At 41.3% G+C, this 13,572-nt stretch overlaps 1 protein-coding gene across 2 annotated transcripts in view; it reads right to left on the bottom strand.

Annotated features, from left to right (window-relative positions):
- LTK (leukocyte receptor tyrosine kinase) overlaps positions 1 to 13,572 on the bottom strand; it is a 145,527-nt gene that overhangs the window by 24,616 nt on the left and 107,339 nt on the right. For both annotated transcript variants that reach the window (XM_048484174.1, XM_048484175.1), the window contains exons 17-21: positions 13,280 to 13,432; positions 12,294 to 12,404; positions 8,853 to 9,039; positions 5,697 to 5,787; positions 4,892 to 4,956 (exon numbers count right to left, since the gene is read on the bottom strand). In XM_048484174.1, coding sequence (XP_048340131.1) covers positions 4,892 to 4,956; positions 5,697 to 5,787; positions 8,853 to 9,039; positions 12,294 to 12,404; positions 13,280 to 13,432 — 607 coding nt within the window. The remainder of the gene's footprint in view (positions 1 to 4,891; positions 4,957 to 5,696; positions 5,788 to 8,852; positions 9,040 to 12,293; positions 12,405 to 13,279; positions 13,433 to 13,572) is intronic.

Here is a 13,572-nt window from a genome sequence, read left to right as displayed (position 1 = left end):
TCACAGTGAGAAAGGCAAGTTCCTATTTGTCCATATTTATCCTCTGGTCCCCGCCTGCAGCACAAAGGAAACAACTTCTACCTTGTTCTCCTTAGCTGGAGGAACTTCCATTCCTCAGTAGCCAATAACCTGCCAGTGTGGTTCCTTTGTTTCTCTTGCCTTCTCTAAGAGAAACATAAATAGGCAAGTGTGTACTACTCCTCAATTCACTGATTAATAAGGAGGATTCTCACTTTTTAAAGCTATTTTCAGGCCTGAATTTCCAATGGATCCCACCTACCCCTGTATTTTTGCCAGGTTCCCAGTTTGTGTGCTGTAGATTTTATGGTCCTGATCCTGCTTAAATTTGTCTATCTGGGGCCCATTCCACATGGGCCAATAAGCACAGGTTAAGAACACCAAAAACTTGTTTTGGGGGGGAACTTTGCATGGATCCCTTCCCACCCTTACAGCAAGTCCGCCCCATGCTATTTTCTCCAAACTGGGTTTTTCAAGAATTGCACTATCAGCAAGTCTTTTTAAAAATCCCAGGTTGCAGCAGCTTGCAAGCGGCCAGCCGGGCAGGAGGCACTTTATTTGGCTGCGCTTTCCTTTTTTATTTATTTCCTGGCTTACATCTGCATAGCCACACAAGTGCAAAGGGTCATACTGTGAGACAGCATGGCTGTGGGGGTTCATTTATGTATGCCTGCGTAGCCACATATCGGTGGGAGGTAATTTTTTTTAAAAAATAGACATGCCTCCGTGTGAAGGCATGACAGCACCCTGCATTGTTTCCATGGGCTCCAATCGCTGGGATTTTTTTTGAAGTTTGATAGAAGCTGCAGATGACACATGAAAGCCATCAGATGATATAGGAAATGTTTAGAAACTCAGAAATGCATAAAATATATGTATAGCATTGTATAATATCAACATATTTTATATTTTAATACCATACATATACACAATTTCTCTTTAAAAGTTGAAAGAAAAGAAAAAGAAAAAAATTCAGACTTCTTCTCTGGTATGAAGGGAGAGCCAAAAATTTTTATGCAGATTACCAGATCGCAGGGGTGCTGCCCCCTATCCCCAGCGATGTGGAAGAGGTAACTGTGCATGTATATGAAAGTAGGGTGATAGGATTCAGTGAGGTGCACTTTAACTTCAATATTACTTGAAATTCTAATAATGATCCACTTGGCACATTAAATCATAAGGTATTTGCAAGACATTCCAGAAAATACAGATTGTCTGATTCTTATCTTCTGTAGAAGCCCTGAGATAGTACAGTAATTGAGCGAAGAAGCAGGTAAACCTCCTCTAGTCACAAATATGGGCAACAAAGATGGATGAAATATGAGTAAGATATGAGAAATATGAATAAGATATGAGAAATATGATTAAGATATGAATCTTATGGACTGATTTCACTATTAAATAGCTATAAAATCTTTACAGCTATCCTTGAAAAATGACTTAAGTGCTATTTGAAACAATAAACACAGATCAATAGGGCTGCCAGCCTCCAGGCTGGAGATTCTCCTCTATTACATCTCATCTTCAGGTGACAGAAATCAGATCACCCAGAGAAAATGGCCAGTTTGGAATTTGGACTCTATGACATTATATAAAAGGGCTACACTTTTATTTTGTAGATGCTGAAAAAGCATTTGATTGAATTAGCTGGCTTCTTCTGGATTAGGTATTTATAACATTTGAGTTAGGAAGAAGGTTCCAAAAATGGGTGAAAATTTGCTACACTGCCCTAAATCCAGAACATTGGTTAATGTGTTTCAATCATCTAATTGGGAGCAAGAGTGCCCTCTCTTATTCTTCAATGTATGTACTGAGTTCTAGTCAGGAAGATGAGGCAGAAAGAACAAGTTATAGAAATTACATATCATGGGGGCAGTGACGTAGGTATAGATTTTTATGGGGGTGGGGTTGAGGGCGAGGCCACGCCCCACCTGCCTCTGGGCACGTGGCCATGCCTCCCCAAGTCCCACCCCCAGCCTAAGTGCTTATAAAAGCAGCTCTCCGAGGCAAGGGATGACAGACTCCCATGACCCGCCCGCCCCGCCTCCCCCACCAACTGGGCTCCCAGCTGGCAGCCAGCAGTCCCTTCTCTCTCCCCTCCAGGCAGAGGGGTAGCTAGGGAAAATGGAGCTCAGTGCAAAATGTGAGGTTTGCGCGCACACACACCCCCATGGGCGACTGCTGTGATGCTGGAATCCACCCCCAAACAGCATCACTTTCAATGGTGTTTAAATTAGGGAGCCCAAATTCTCCTTTTAAATCCACGTTAAAGGGAGAATCCAAGGTCCCCAGATAAAACAATATTGAAAGTGATGCTGTTTTGGGGTGGACCTCAGATTCTCCCTTTAAATCCATGCTGAAGGGGGTGGATTTAAAAAGAGAATCTGGGAAAATTTGGGGGGTGCCTGCTGTCAGGGGTACAATTGTTAAGCTAGCAGCACCAAACTTTCAGGGTATCTTTGGGAGTCTCTCCTGATGATACCACCCAGGTTTGGTGAAGTTTGGTTCAGGGGGTCCAAAATTATGGACTCTCAAAGGTGTAGCCCCCATCTCCTATTAGCTTCCATTGGAAACAATGGGGGATGGGGGCACCTGCTTTGGGAGTCCATAACTTTGTACCCCCTGGACCAACCTTCACCAAACCGGGGTGGTATCAGTAGCAGACTATCCTGATGATACCACCCAGGTTTAGTGAAGTTTGATTCAGTGGATCCAAAGATATGGACCCTCAAATGGGTAGACCCATCTACTATTAGCTCCCATTGGAAACAATGGGGGATGGGGCACCCCTTTTGGGGGTCCATAACTTAGGACCCCCTGGACCAAACTTCACCAACTTGGCTGGTATCATCGGGAGTGTCACCTGACAATAGACTGAAATTTTGGTGCCACTAGCCTAAAAACTGCGCCCCCTGCAGGCCAAAAACCGAAAAACACTTTAAAAATACAAAAACCCACAAACGGGGGGGGGGGGGGGGCTTCGGACATGCAATGGGGGGTCTGAACCCGAGAAACCCCCCCCCCCACCTATGTCCTTGCATGGGGGACAAACAAAAATAATGATCTAGACATACGATGTGGTTTTTTTTTTGAGCTGACTAGAATTTTACAAGTTTGGCCAAGTTTCTAAATATAAGGTGGGCAGCCCAATCCAGAGCCTTGAGGACAAGGGACAGAACCACTTCAGTGCCATCCTGCTGCCTCCAAAGCTGATCGACACCGAACCCTGCCCTCCCCGGCCTCCCTGCTGGCTGATGTAAGTGGGGCGTGGAGGGGGGCACAGGGACCCAGGCAGGGGGGAGGGGGGCAGGAGGAACCAGTCATGCCCCGGATGCCATTTTTGCCTGGTATGCCTCTGGTGTAAAAGCTATTGTTGAATTGTTTGTAATAAGTAAGGTAAATAGTGTTGCCTAAGTGGTCTATAAGTATATCAGAAATGTTTGGTTCAAACCATTAACTCAAGTTGTACTTCATACTTACAGAATTGTTCCTATGATTCCTTGCAGACCCCCAGCTTGTAAATAAAACATTTATGCATGGGCAGCCTCTTATATATTCATACTTGGGGGATTTATTTGTTGTTTTTATGTCAGCTTAATTGTTAATTTTTTATTTTGCAACTAGACGGCTACCATGCCCCCTGCTGCTCCCCTCAGCGCCCCCTCCCCCATCCGCCGTGATGCTGCTCACTAAAAAGAACCCCCCAACAAACCTTTTTTTCTGCTCTGTCTGAGCAGTGCCTGCCAACAACACACTGAAGCTGGAGCCTCCCCACCCAGTGCATTGCCAGCTAGCTACTCAAAGGAAGAAAAGTGTTTTGGAGGTTTTTTGCAGATGGTTGCAGGGGCAGCAGTGCAGTGGTGGAGGAGTGGTGGGGGAAGTTCGGCAGAGAGTGGGGAGTTTGGCCAGAAGCTGGGCAGGGGGGAGAGGGAGGAGAGGTGGGGTGTCAAAATATGTCTCAAATACTCCACTGCTAGTGACTACTCTTTTATCTTTCTTGAGAATTCTTAAGGGATAGTGTGACATATAAATATCATAGGCTGATTCCGCATGGGCCAAAAACAGCAGTGTGAAAACGGTGTGAAAATGGTGTAAAGGGTTTAAAATGGTGTAAAAGGGTTTATACTGTTTTCACACTGTTTTCACACCGCTGTTTTTGGCCCATGCGGAATCAGCCTTAGATTTTTAAAATGAATAAATGTGGAAGGACTTTGAAGAAAAATCTTAATGATTTATATGGGGGTTGGTAGTTTTAAGTGTTGTCCACACTGCATGGGTTCTTGGAGTTGTAACGCTCATTTATTTAAAGGATTTATCTATAGCCATGTTCTATAACATTTCCTAAGAATGTGTAAAAAGACTGAAAACAGTTATAGAAACCAAACTATAGTTCACCTCCCCGCCAATATTTTCCGTTTGAGAGGTATATAAAGCTGTTACTGTTTTCATCTGTGAAATGTTTGAAAGAATATGACTTGTATCTGATTTTCTAATCAAGGGACAATCCAGATTTGCTCCTCATTAATTTTCAAATTTACTAAGGGCAGTTAGGCTCATTCTGCACATGCAGAATAATGCACTTTCAAACTGCTTTCAGTGCTCTTTGAAGCTGTGTGGAATAGCAAAATCCACTTGCAAACAGTTGGTTTGAAAGTGGTTTGAAAACGCATTATTTTGTGTGTGCGGAAGGGGCCTTAGATTACTCAATATTATGAACTGAAGGGGAAATCACAAATTTCCCCTTTAAAATCTGAAAGCCCTCTTGGCAATTTTTTTTCATTGAAACTGGCGTGAGATCCCCCAAGATGAATTATTTTCTAGCCATATCTGGTAAACCCTATGATGTTCCCAAGCAGGAGAATTTAAAATGCACCTTATTATAAGTGCTTCCATCAGGAAATCCATCTCATCTTGCTCAGAACAGATTTCTGGCAATGTCTGTAAAGAATGAGAGAAAAAGTGTGATTCCATTATAAAACAAACAATGTTACTGGCACTCTATAATGAGAAGGCTGAAGTTTTAAATGGATCATCTCTCCAGTTTGTTATGGTTTCATATTTTATTCTGCCTTTTGGCCATAAAAGAAATTTTCAGGTTAAAATATAACAAAACACCTCAACTGCCCTTTAAAGCAAATCTTTAAAACAACAATTATATCTACTTAAGGCCATTTATGCACCTGTGTTCTACTTCACAGAGATCTTACCTTTTCCTCACTGTAGACTTTTCTTTATGCATTTTTTTGCCCTTTCCAAAGCCAGTGCAAGGCAGAGCAGAGAAGCTGTGCTGTTTCTAAATGCTGGCAAAACCACTTCTATTAGTGTCTTTCCTTGAAAACCCCATGAGTTGCCATATGTCAGCTGTCACTTGATGGCATTTTACCCACACGTTTACATGGCATCCTACTGCTATCTTAGGTTCTTTGCTGTGGGAAGTTTTCATTTCCAGCAGGAGGAGGAGGAGGAAGGAGTTGTGGCAGCACGGGGGGACCAGTGACCAAAAGAAAAGAGGAAGGACAGGCAAAAGAAGAGCACCCAGTTTCATTCTATTTATGGGCCAAATTTAAAAATACTGTAAATTATCAGCATGACTATTGTGACTACAGGAATTATTATTCATTTATGAGATGTGCTATGCCCATAATGCTAATTTCTGGTTATTAGTTGTTGACACCAACCTTGATGGCCACTTGTAAAGGACTGGGATCTCCTGTGATTCCAACCACTGTCCCTTTGTAAACTTCACCGAATGCCCCATGTCCAAGTGCCCTAGAAGGAACAGAAAGAAAGAAATCAGCAATCTTGTCTGTACCACTCTTGTAGTCTCAACGGTCAGAAGTTCCAATATAAGTATGTTGAGAAAAAATACTGCAGTCTTATATGTTTGAAGCTGGTTATTTACAAACTGAATACTTAAGTTTCAGGAAGCAGGCATGCATCCTGACAATTCTGGTCTTTCAGTACTTTTCTACACACACCCCACCCATCCCAAAAAAGTAAACAGCATGCATTTGGAACCTCCTGCCAATTGCAAAACTCAGAGACAGACTGCTAACAGGTACTGTTAGCCGGATGCATATCATACTGGTCTGCATTGGCTGCTAATTCATTACAATCAAAGGTATTATCTTTGACTTATGAAGTCCTAAACAGCTTAAGCCCAGGTATCTAAAGGAACACCTTCCTCCCATATTGACTTGCTCATGCCCGAAAGATCAGCAGATGAAGCCCTTCTAGTAGAACCACCACCGTTGGTGGTAAAAAAGGTGGAGAGCAGAAGCAGGTCTTTTGCAGTGGTGGCCATGAGATTAGGGAATGATCTCCCCCCTGAGGTGTGTCAAGCATCTTTATATGCATTTAGAAAACTAGTAAAGATGCACCTATTTTCCCTGGCCTTTGGCTAAAGAGATTATTTCCCCCTTTTGGTAATATTAATTTTTAAATAGATTGTGTGATTTTTTAAAATTGGTATTTATGAATTTTCATAGGTCTTATGAATTTTTATAGGTTTTACTAGGTTTTATGGATTTTAAATAGGTTTTGTTTTTATAGCATTATATATTGTAATTGTTTTTGTATTTATTGATATTTTATTAGTTTAGTTTTTGTTGTAATCCATTCAGTTGTAACCCATTTTGTTGCAACCTTTGGGTATAAGGCTGGCTAAAAATACATACATATATACAAATAACTCTTTGCAGGTTATTTTGCAATGTCCAAATGGAGCAAATTTCTGTAAATAGAGGCTGCTAGATAGCTTGTTAAAGGCTATTAGTATGCATTTAAGCTAGCTTTGAAAACAACAGCTGACCTTCAGTGCCCATTAGGAAGCATTCAACTTATATAGCAAATATTTCCCTTGAAGCAACAGCATTCTAGTTACTATAAAGTTCAGGAATGTACTGTATATTTTCACACAACAAGAAGGCAAAAGTTATCCACTGGAGTTAAACTACTGACTAAAAGAAAGCTGTTTGTCTCCCACAGAACTAAAATGAGCAGGCCCTATTATTCCACTGTCCCTGGAGTTATGCCACTGGATACTAGCCATTGGCCTGTAGGTGATGGTTGCTTTAAAACACCTCATATGGAAGCTGCCAGTGTTTGGCAAGTCATTCATTAGACTTGGCACTGCCCCTGATGAACAGGAGGTAACCTTCTGTGCAGGTCAATTTCGATGCTACTGAACCAACATGGGGACTGATCCCACAGTGATAGAAGTCAGGCTGGCCCAATAATCCTGGCCGAAAGGGCTGTGCAAGTCAGGGGAATGGCATGCTCCTTCCCATTCCAGGGCTGCCCTCCCCATAGCTTGTGAGTTCTCAGAACCTACTGAAATGAAAGCGATGACATTAAAAAGTGTGGATAAAGAAAAGAGGAAACATCCTAGATCTGAAAAAGGCAAATTCATAACACAATTTTATTCCAATAAACAGAGTCAGAAAGTGCCATTACATGGGGAGGTAATAGGTCTTACAGGCTGCAGGCTTTAGAAGTCATGTGTGGAATATCACCTGCACACTGAAGAATCTGCTCATTTCCACCACATTCAGTTCAGCCCATCTATTTTCAGCTTTTAAAGAAACTTATCTCAGGATCTTCAGCTTTCAAAAAAGAGCAAGTTTCTTAAAAAGCTAAACTAGGTGGGCAGTGATTACTAAACACAAAGACTATAATCCTCCACACAGGCTTTTGAAATCCCATTGAAATTTCTAGTTAGAAACTATCAGAGATCTGGGCCAAGTTTAAGCCAGTCAGTGGCTTAGTATAAATCTCAATTCTCTTTGTGTTTTAAATCTCTCTGCCATCACCTTTCTAATCCCACATACATTCTGATTCTCTTCTCTCAGCTAGCACCCGGAAGAAAGATAACCACTTTGCATTTTTCAAAGACCTCAGTAACCAATTTTTGAAACATTCAAACTATAAAATAGGAGTCTAGTGGTATCTTAAATTAATAAGAAAATTGAGTCCAGTATAAGCTTTCATGAGTTGCATGCTACTATATTTCTACAGGCTCGCAGGATGCCCACTTGGGGTTATCAATCATCATTCAAACTGTGTTGATGGATGAAGTAAGTCGATTAGACACCAGAAGACCCAAATCCCTGCTGACCATGAATCTCACTGAGTGATCTGGGCCAGTAATTCTCTCACAGCCTAAAAATCTCATGGGGCTGTCATTAGAATAAAAATGAGCAGAGAACTATGTATGCCCCTTGGGGATGGGGCGGTATAAAAATATAAATAAATAAATAAATAAATAAATAAATAAATAAATAAATAAATAAATAAATAAATAAATAAATAAATATGCTGCCTGATAACAACAACAACAACAAGCAATAATAATAATAATACAAGTTGGTTTTTATACACCGCTTTTCTCTTCCGAAAATAGTCTCCAAGTGGTGTACAATCACCTTTCCTGTTCCCCCTGCCGCCACCCAATAACAGGCACCTTATGAAGTAGGTGGGGCAGGGAGAGTTCTGAGAGAACAGTGACTGGCCCAAAATCACCCAGCAGGCTGCATGTGGAGAAGTGGGGAGTCTAATCCAGTTCTCCAGATTAGAGTCAACTGCTCTTGGGGAGGAATAGTAAATCAAACCTGGTTCTCCAAATCAGAGTCCTCTACTCTTAACCACTACATGATGCTGGCTGTCAATAACAGTCTCAATTACAAGTGACGCCTGTGTCAGAGTTATCTATTTTCTAATAAAACAATGCAAAATTCTAAACCTTTTTGTTAGCATGCGGATCTGAGAGTCAATAGAATTAAAACAAAGTACAATTTTCACTGACTAAAGAGTATAATGCCATAGCCAAGCCTTACCTTAGCAGTGAGATGTTCTTCCGTGGAATCTCCTTGAGTTCACTGAGGGTGGCTGCCTTTCCTGCAAAACTGTAGTTGGGGTTGTAATCGGTCATAATGGTGGATGTACGGATTTTACTCAGCTTATATTCAGGACTCTGCAAATGTGCCCGGGCTCCTGCCAGCTGTTGCTTCTTGAGATGATATACTGAAGGATAGTACAGAAATAAGGGTGAAAACAACAACATCTGGATGCAGCAGAGAAAAACTGAAACAAGGCTGAACAACAAATGCAGTAACATTTTTCAAAAGTACTGCGTGGACATTATTTATTTGATTACTGAAACCCCTGTGGTTTAAGTTAACATTTGGTAATTTCATTGTGATCTTTCTAGAGCAACACGAGATTGTGAGACAGGAAAAGCCATCTGCTCAACTGACAGATCTTACCCATAAAATCTATGCCAGAATATGTTCTTAGTACAGAACAGACACTGTTGCGTCATGAAAACAACTTCCTTTCCCAAGACATGTGCAACTGTGAGATGTTGCTGCAAAATTTTAAGGTACAAAACTGGTAACTGTAAAAAAACCAACATTTTGTCCAATGAAAACATCTGTGGTACTCAAACGTGATGAACTATGCAGTTTTTATAATAAATCCATGGTGTTCAGTTGAGCCTAAAAACATTATCCCTGCTTCTGAAAAATCTGATCTGTTTTAGATCTTACGGGCCATTTGCTAGGGTGAATGCAAACATTTACGAAGTTCCAAACACTGAGAGGCAAGATGGAAACTTGAATAATCTTCTATGTCTTTGAAAAGACTTAAAGCTCATCAGGATTTTTACAGAAGCAAAAAATCATACTGTTTAAGCTTGGCCGAACAGCATGGATTTATAAACAATATTTCATATATTATCATTTTTGTGAACTGGCTGCTTTCATCACAATGGCATCAGCCTCCTTGTGCTACAGCCCCGCTACAGTACAGGCCTATTAAGGTATCTCCTGTACTGGATGGCGTTGCACTCTCTCTAAAGGAGCAGGTTCACCGCTTGGGGGTGCTAGTAAACCTGGGCCTCTTGTTGGATAAATAGATAGTAGCAGTGCCCAGGCGCACCTTCTACCAGCTTTGGCCTTCCTGAGTAAAAAAGATCTTCCTGCTGAAGTACATGCTTTGGTAACATCTAGATTAGATGGCTGAAATACAGTCTGGGTGGGGCTGCCATTGAAGAGAGAAGAGCCAGTAGGGGTAATCTAGTGGTCAGAGTGTCAAGATCTGAGAGACCAACGTTTGAATGTGCACACTAATTGGAAAGCTGCTAGGTGATCTTGGGCCTGTTACACAATCTTAATCTCATGAATCTCAAATATAAGTTTGCCAGCTCTGTTGGAAATACCTAAAGATTTTGGGAGTGGAACCAGAGGAGGGTAGCATTTGTTGAGGGGAGGGACTTCAATGGGGTATATAATGCCAAAGAGTTCACCTTCCAAAGCGGAGGGTGAACTGATCTCTGTTGCCTAGAGGTCAGCTGCAATAGCAAGAAATAGCCAGCCACCATCTGGAGATTGGCAAGCCCACTCACAGAGTTGATTTGAGGATTAGATGGAAGAAAATTATGTAAGACATTTGGGTCCCCAGTGGTGGGAAAGATGCGATACAAGAGAAGCAATTAAAAAATATCTAAAAGCGGGTCTGGGAGCTATAATTGGTACAGAATTCTGTGACAGGAATATTGACTGGAGTGGGTCACATTCTGCACATGCAGAATAATGCACTTTCAAACTGCTTTCAGTGCTCTTTGAAGCTGTGCAGAATAGCAAAATCCACTTGCAAACAGTTGTGAAAGTGGTTTGAAAATGAAGAAGAAGAAGAAGAAGAAGAAGAAGAAGAAGAAGAAGAAGAAGAAGAAGAAGAAGAAGAGTTTGGATTTATATCCCCCCTTTCTCTCCTGCAGGAGACTCAAAGGGGCTTACAATCTCCTTGCCCTTCCCCCCTCACAACAAACACCCTGTGAGGTGGGTGGGGCTGAGAGAGCTTCGAGAAGCTGTGACTAGCCCAAGGTCACCCAGCTGGTGTGTGTGGGAGTGTACAGGCTAATCTGAAGTCCCCAGATAAGCCTCCACAGCTCAGGCGGCAGAGCTGGGAATCAAACCCGGTTCCTCCAGATTAGATACACGAGCTCTTAACCTCCTACGCCACTGCTGCTCCTGCATGTGCAGAAGGGGCCCTGGGGTCTGTTTCATGACAGTCTTGTTCCAACTACAATTTTCTTCTGGGCCCAATTCATGGTGCTGGTATTGATTTTTAAAGCCCTAAAAGGTTTGAGATCAGCCCATCCTAAGCAGTGCCTACTGCCATATGAACCTTACAGGCCGTTACAGTCATTTTTGAAGGCCTTGCTTACAGTGCTCCTGTCATCTGTGGTGAGATGGGTGGCAATATGAGAAAGGGCCTTCTCAATTGTGGCACCAAAATTGTGGAACTCCTTCCTCAGAGAGAACTGTCTGCCCCCCTCTATCAGTATCTTCTGCATGTTGAAGACCTTTTCTTTTTCATCTGGCATTCCCTTATTGACCCTCTTTCCTCTTTATGTTTTAAGGTGTTGTTTTATATATCTATCTGTATATTGTTTTATAGTCTGTACAATTATGTATTTTTTAATTGTCAGCTGTCTTGAGGTCCCAAAGTGGGTAGAAAGAAACATGATCCTCTGAAGATGTCAGCCACAGATGTAGGCAAAACATCAGGAGAAAATGCTACTAAAACATGGCCATACAGCCCAGAAATCACGCAACACCTCAGTGATTCCGGCCATGAAAGTCTCCAACAATTCATACAACATGAAAGGATGTAAATAGATTAAATATGTAAATAAATACTTTTAGTCTTAGCTGTCTAACAGTTTGTTCCCCAGAAGCGGCAATGATGAGTTAGCCATATTAAGAGAATTTTTTTGCAACAAATAAGATAAGCAGCAGAGATGAAGAGTGCAATCCTAAACAAAGTTACACTCTTCTAAATTCACTGCAGTCAATGAGCTTAGCAGAGTGCAATAGTGCTCAGGACTGTACTGAAAGTTAATTTCAACTGACAAGTTATCCACACATAAACAAACTTAGCATAATGTCAATTATTCCATTTCTCCCTCTCCTTTTGCACCATTTGTTTTATAATGTGGGACTGTACACATATTTCTCTGTACAATATTTAAGATTTTCAGCTGTTTTAAAGCCATAAATCATTATTTTTTTTATTTCATAACCCAAAACCTAGTATCTCTTAAATGATAAGCAACTCTTCCTCCTTATTCTATTCCAACCACGTAGTTTTTCCTAACACTCTGCAGTTCTCCTGTTAGGCTTAGGACTTCCACTGTAGCCATCCTGCAAGCTAGATAAAAAGGCAGAAACATGATCAGATGAGATCTGCAGATACATAAGAAAGATGCTTCTTACCAATTGATAGGCTGCCACATGTGAGAGCTGTTCCAAGCACCACAATAATTGCTACCACAGTCAGGATGAGTGGGAAAGGCAGGTGTCCTTCTGGAATAGGTCCATGAATATCTGGTGGAAACATATAATAGTCTATTAGCATTTGTCTATAGCACCTATATAGTCCTTCTAGTACAAGAACGTAAGAACTGTCTAGTGGTGCCATCAGATCCAGACTTGGAGGTGGAAGTCCAGGGAATCAGGTCTTAAGTGCAAGTTGTAGCTAGCAGCAGCACTTATATCTGAATAAGTATGCACAGAATTAAGTTACATTGGTTGTGTTTATTGAGGAGATCATGGGACAGATGAGACAAACTTTTAGTTAGTCATTCTATGCTTCCTGTGTATGCAAGGTCTAAGGATGACCCCCTCGAAGATAATGAAGTTCAGTGACAAAGATCAACTGGAAATATCAATTAAATCTTCCTAACTGAAATCAGATCCAGGTTTCAACCAGCTCAGCACTCTTTTAACAACAGTGGTCAACTCCTTTGAAACTCACGAGCAAAGACAATGTTGCTCATCTCCAGCTTAATTAACTATACTTCATATGAATAGCCTATCTGAGATAATAGCCATTGATACACCATGACAGAGGTCTGGGTTTTATTAGGCCCTCTAAATGAAAGTAGGCAATGGATCCTGACAAAGCTCATGTTGTAGCAAAATCTGATAGTCATCAATACTCATAAATAATTGTGAGACAAATTATTTATTCAGTGAAACAGACTGAAAAATAAACGCAGGGACTGCCCAGTGGAAACAATGTGCCCTGAATTCTAAAACCAAAAGCAAGATAATGAGTTTTGGGGAAACTAAAGAACTACAGAATATTGGTATTTGACCAGTTGTTACTGTAGAAGTTGGATAGCAGGAGTAGTGTGAGCCATGCATGGAAAAACAAGCAATGAGACAATATTTTATCGAGAGAATATTCCATGTTTTACCTGTACAAGAGACATTGTCATTGGCTAAAATGGTTCCGATCCCACAAATACAGATTGGCAAGGAGGGGTCAGGGCCTGGTTTGCAGATACCCGACTGGCAGTGGGTGCAGTTCAAGTAGATTTCAATCATCACATCACCATGGCTCTCCATAACTGAATGGGAAGGTAAAGCTAGGTTTTAATGGTGCCATTTAAAAAACGGACATTATCCATTCCAGAAAACAGGAAAGGAAATGAGTTTTCCTGTCTTTCCTCTGTTTCCTAGCACCTAGCAAAACCAGAAATACGTCAAT

This window comes from Sphaerodactylus townsendi, linkage group LG02, assembly GCF_021028975.2.
Source record: "Sphaerodactylus townsendi isolate TG3544 linkage group LG02, MPM_Stown_v2.3, whole genome shotgun sequence".
Lineage (NCBI taxonomy): Eukaryota > Metazoa > Chordata > Lepidosauria > Squamata > Sphaerodactylidae > Sphaerodactylus > Sphaerodactylus townsendi.
This window is presented reverse-complemented; position numbering and strand designations above follow the sequence as displayed.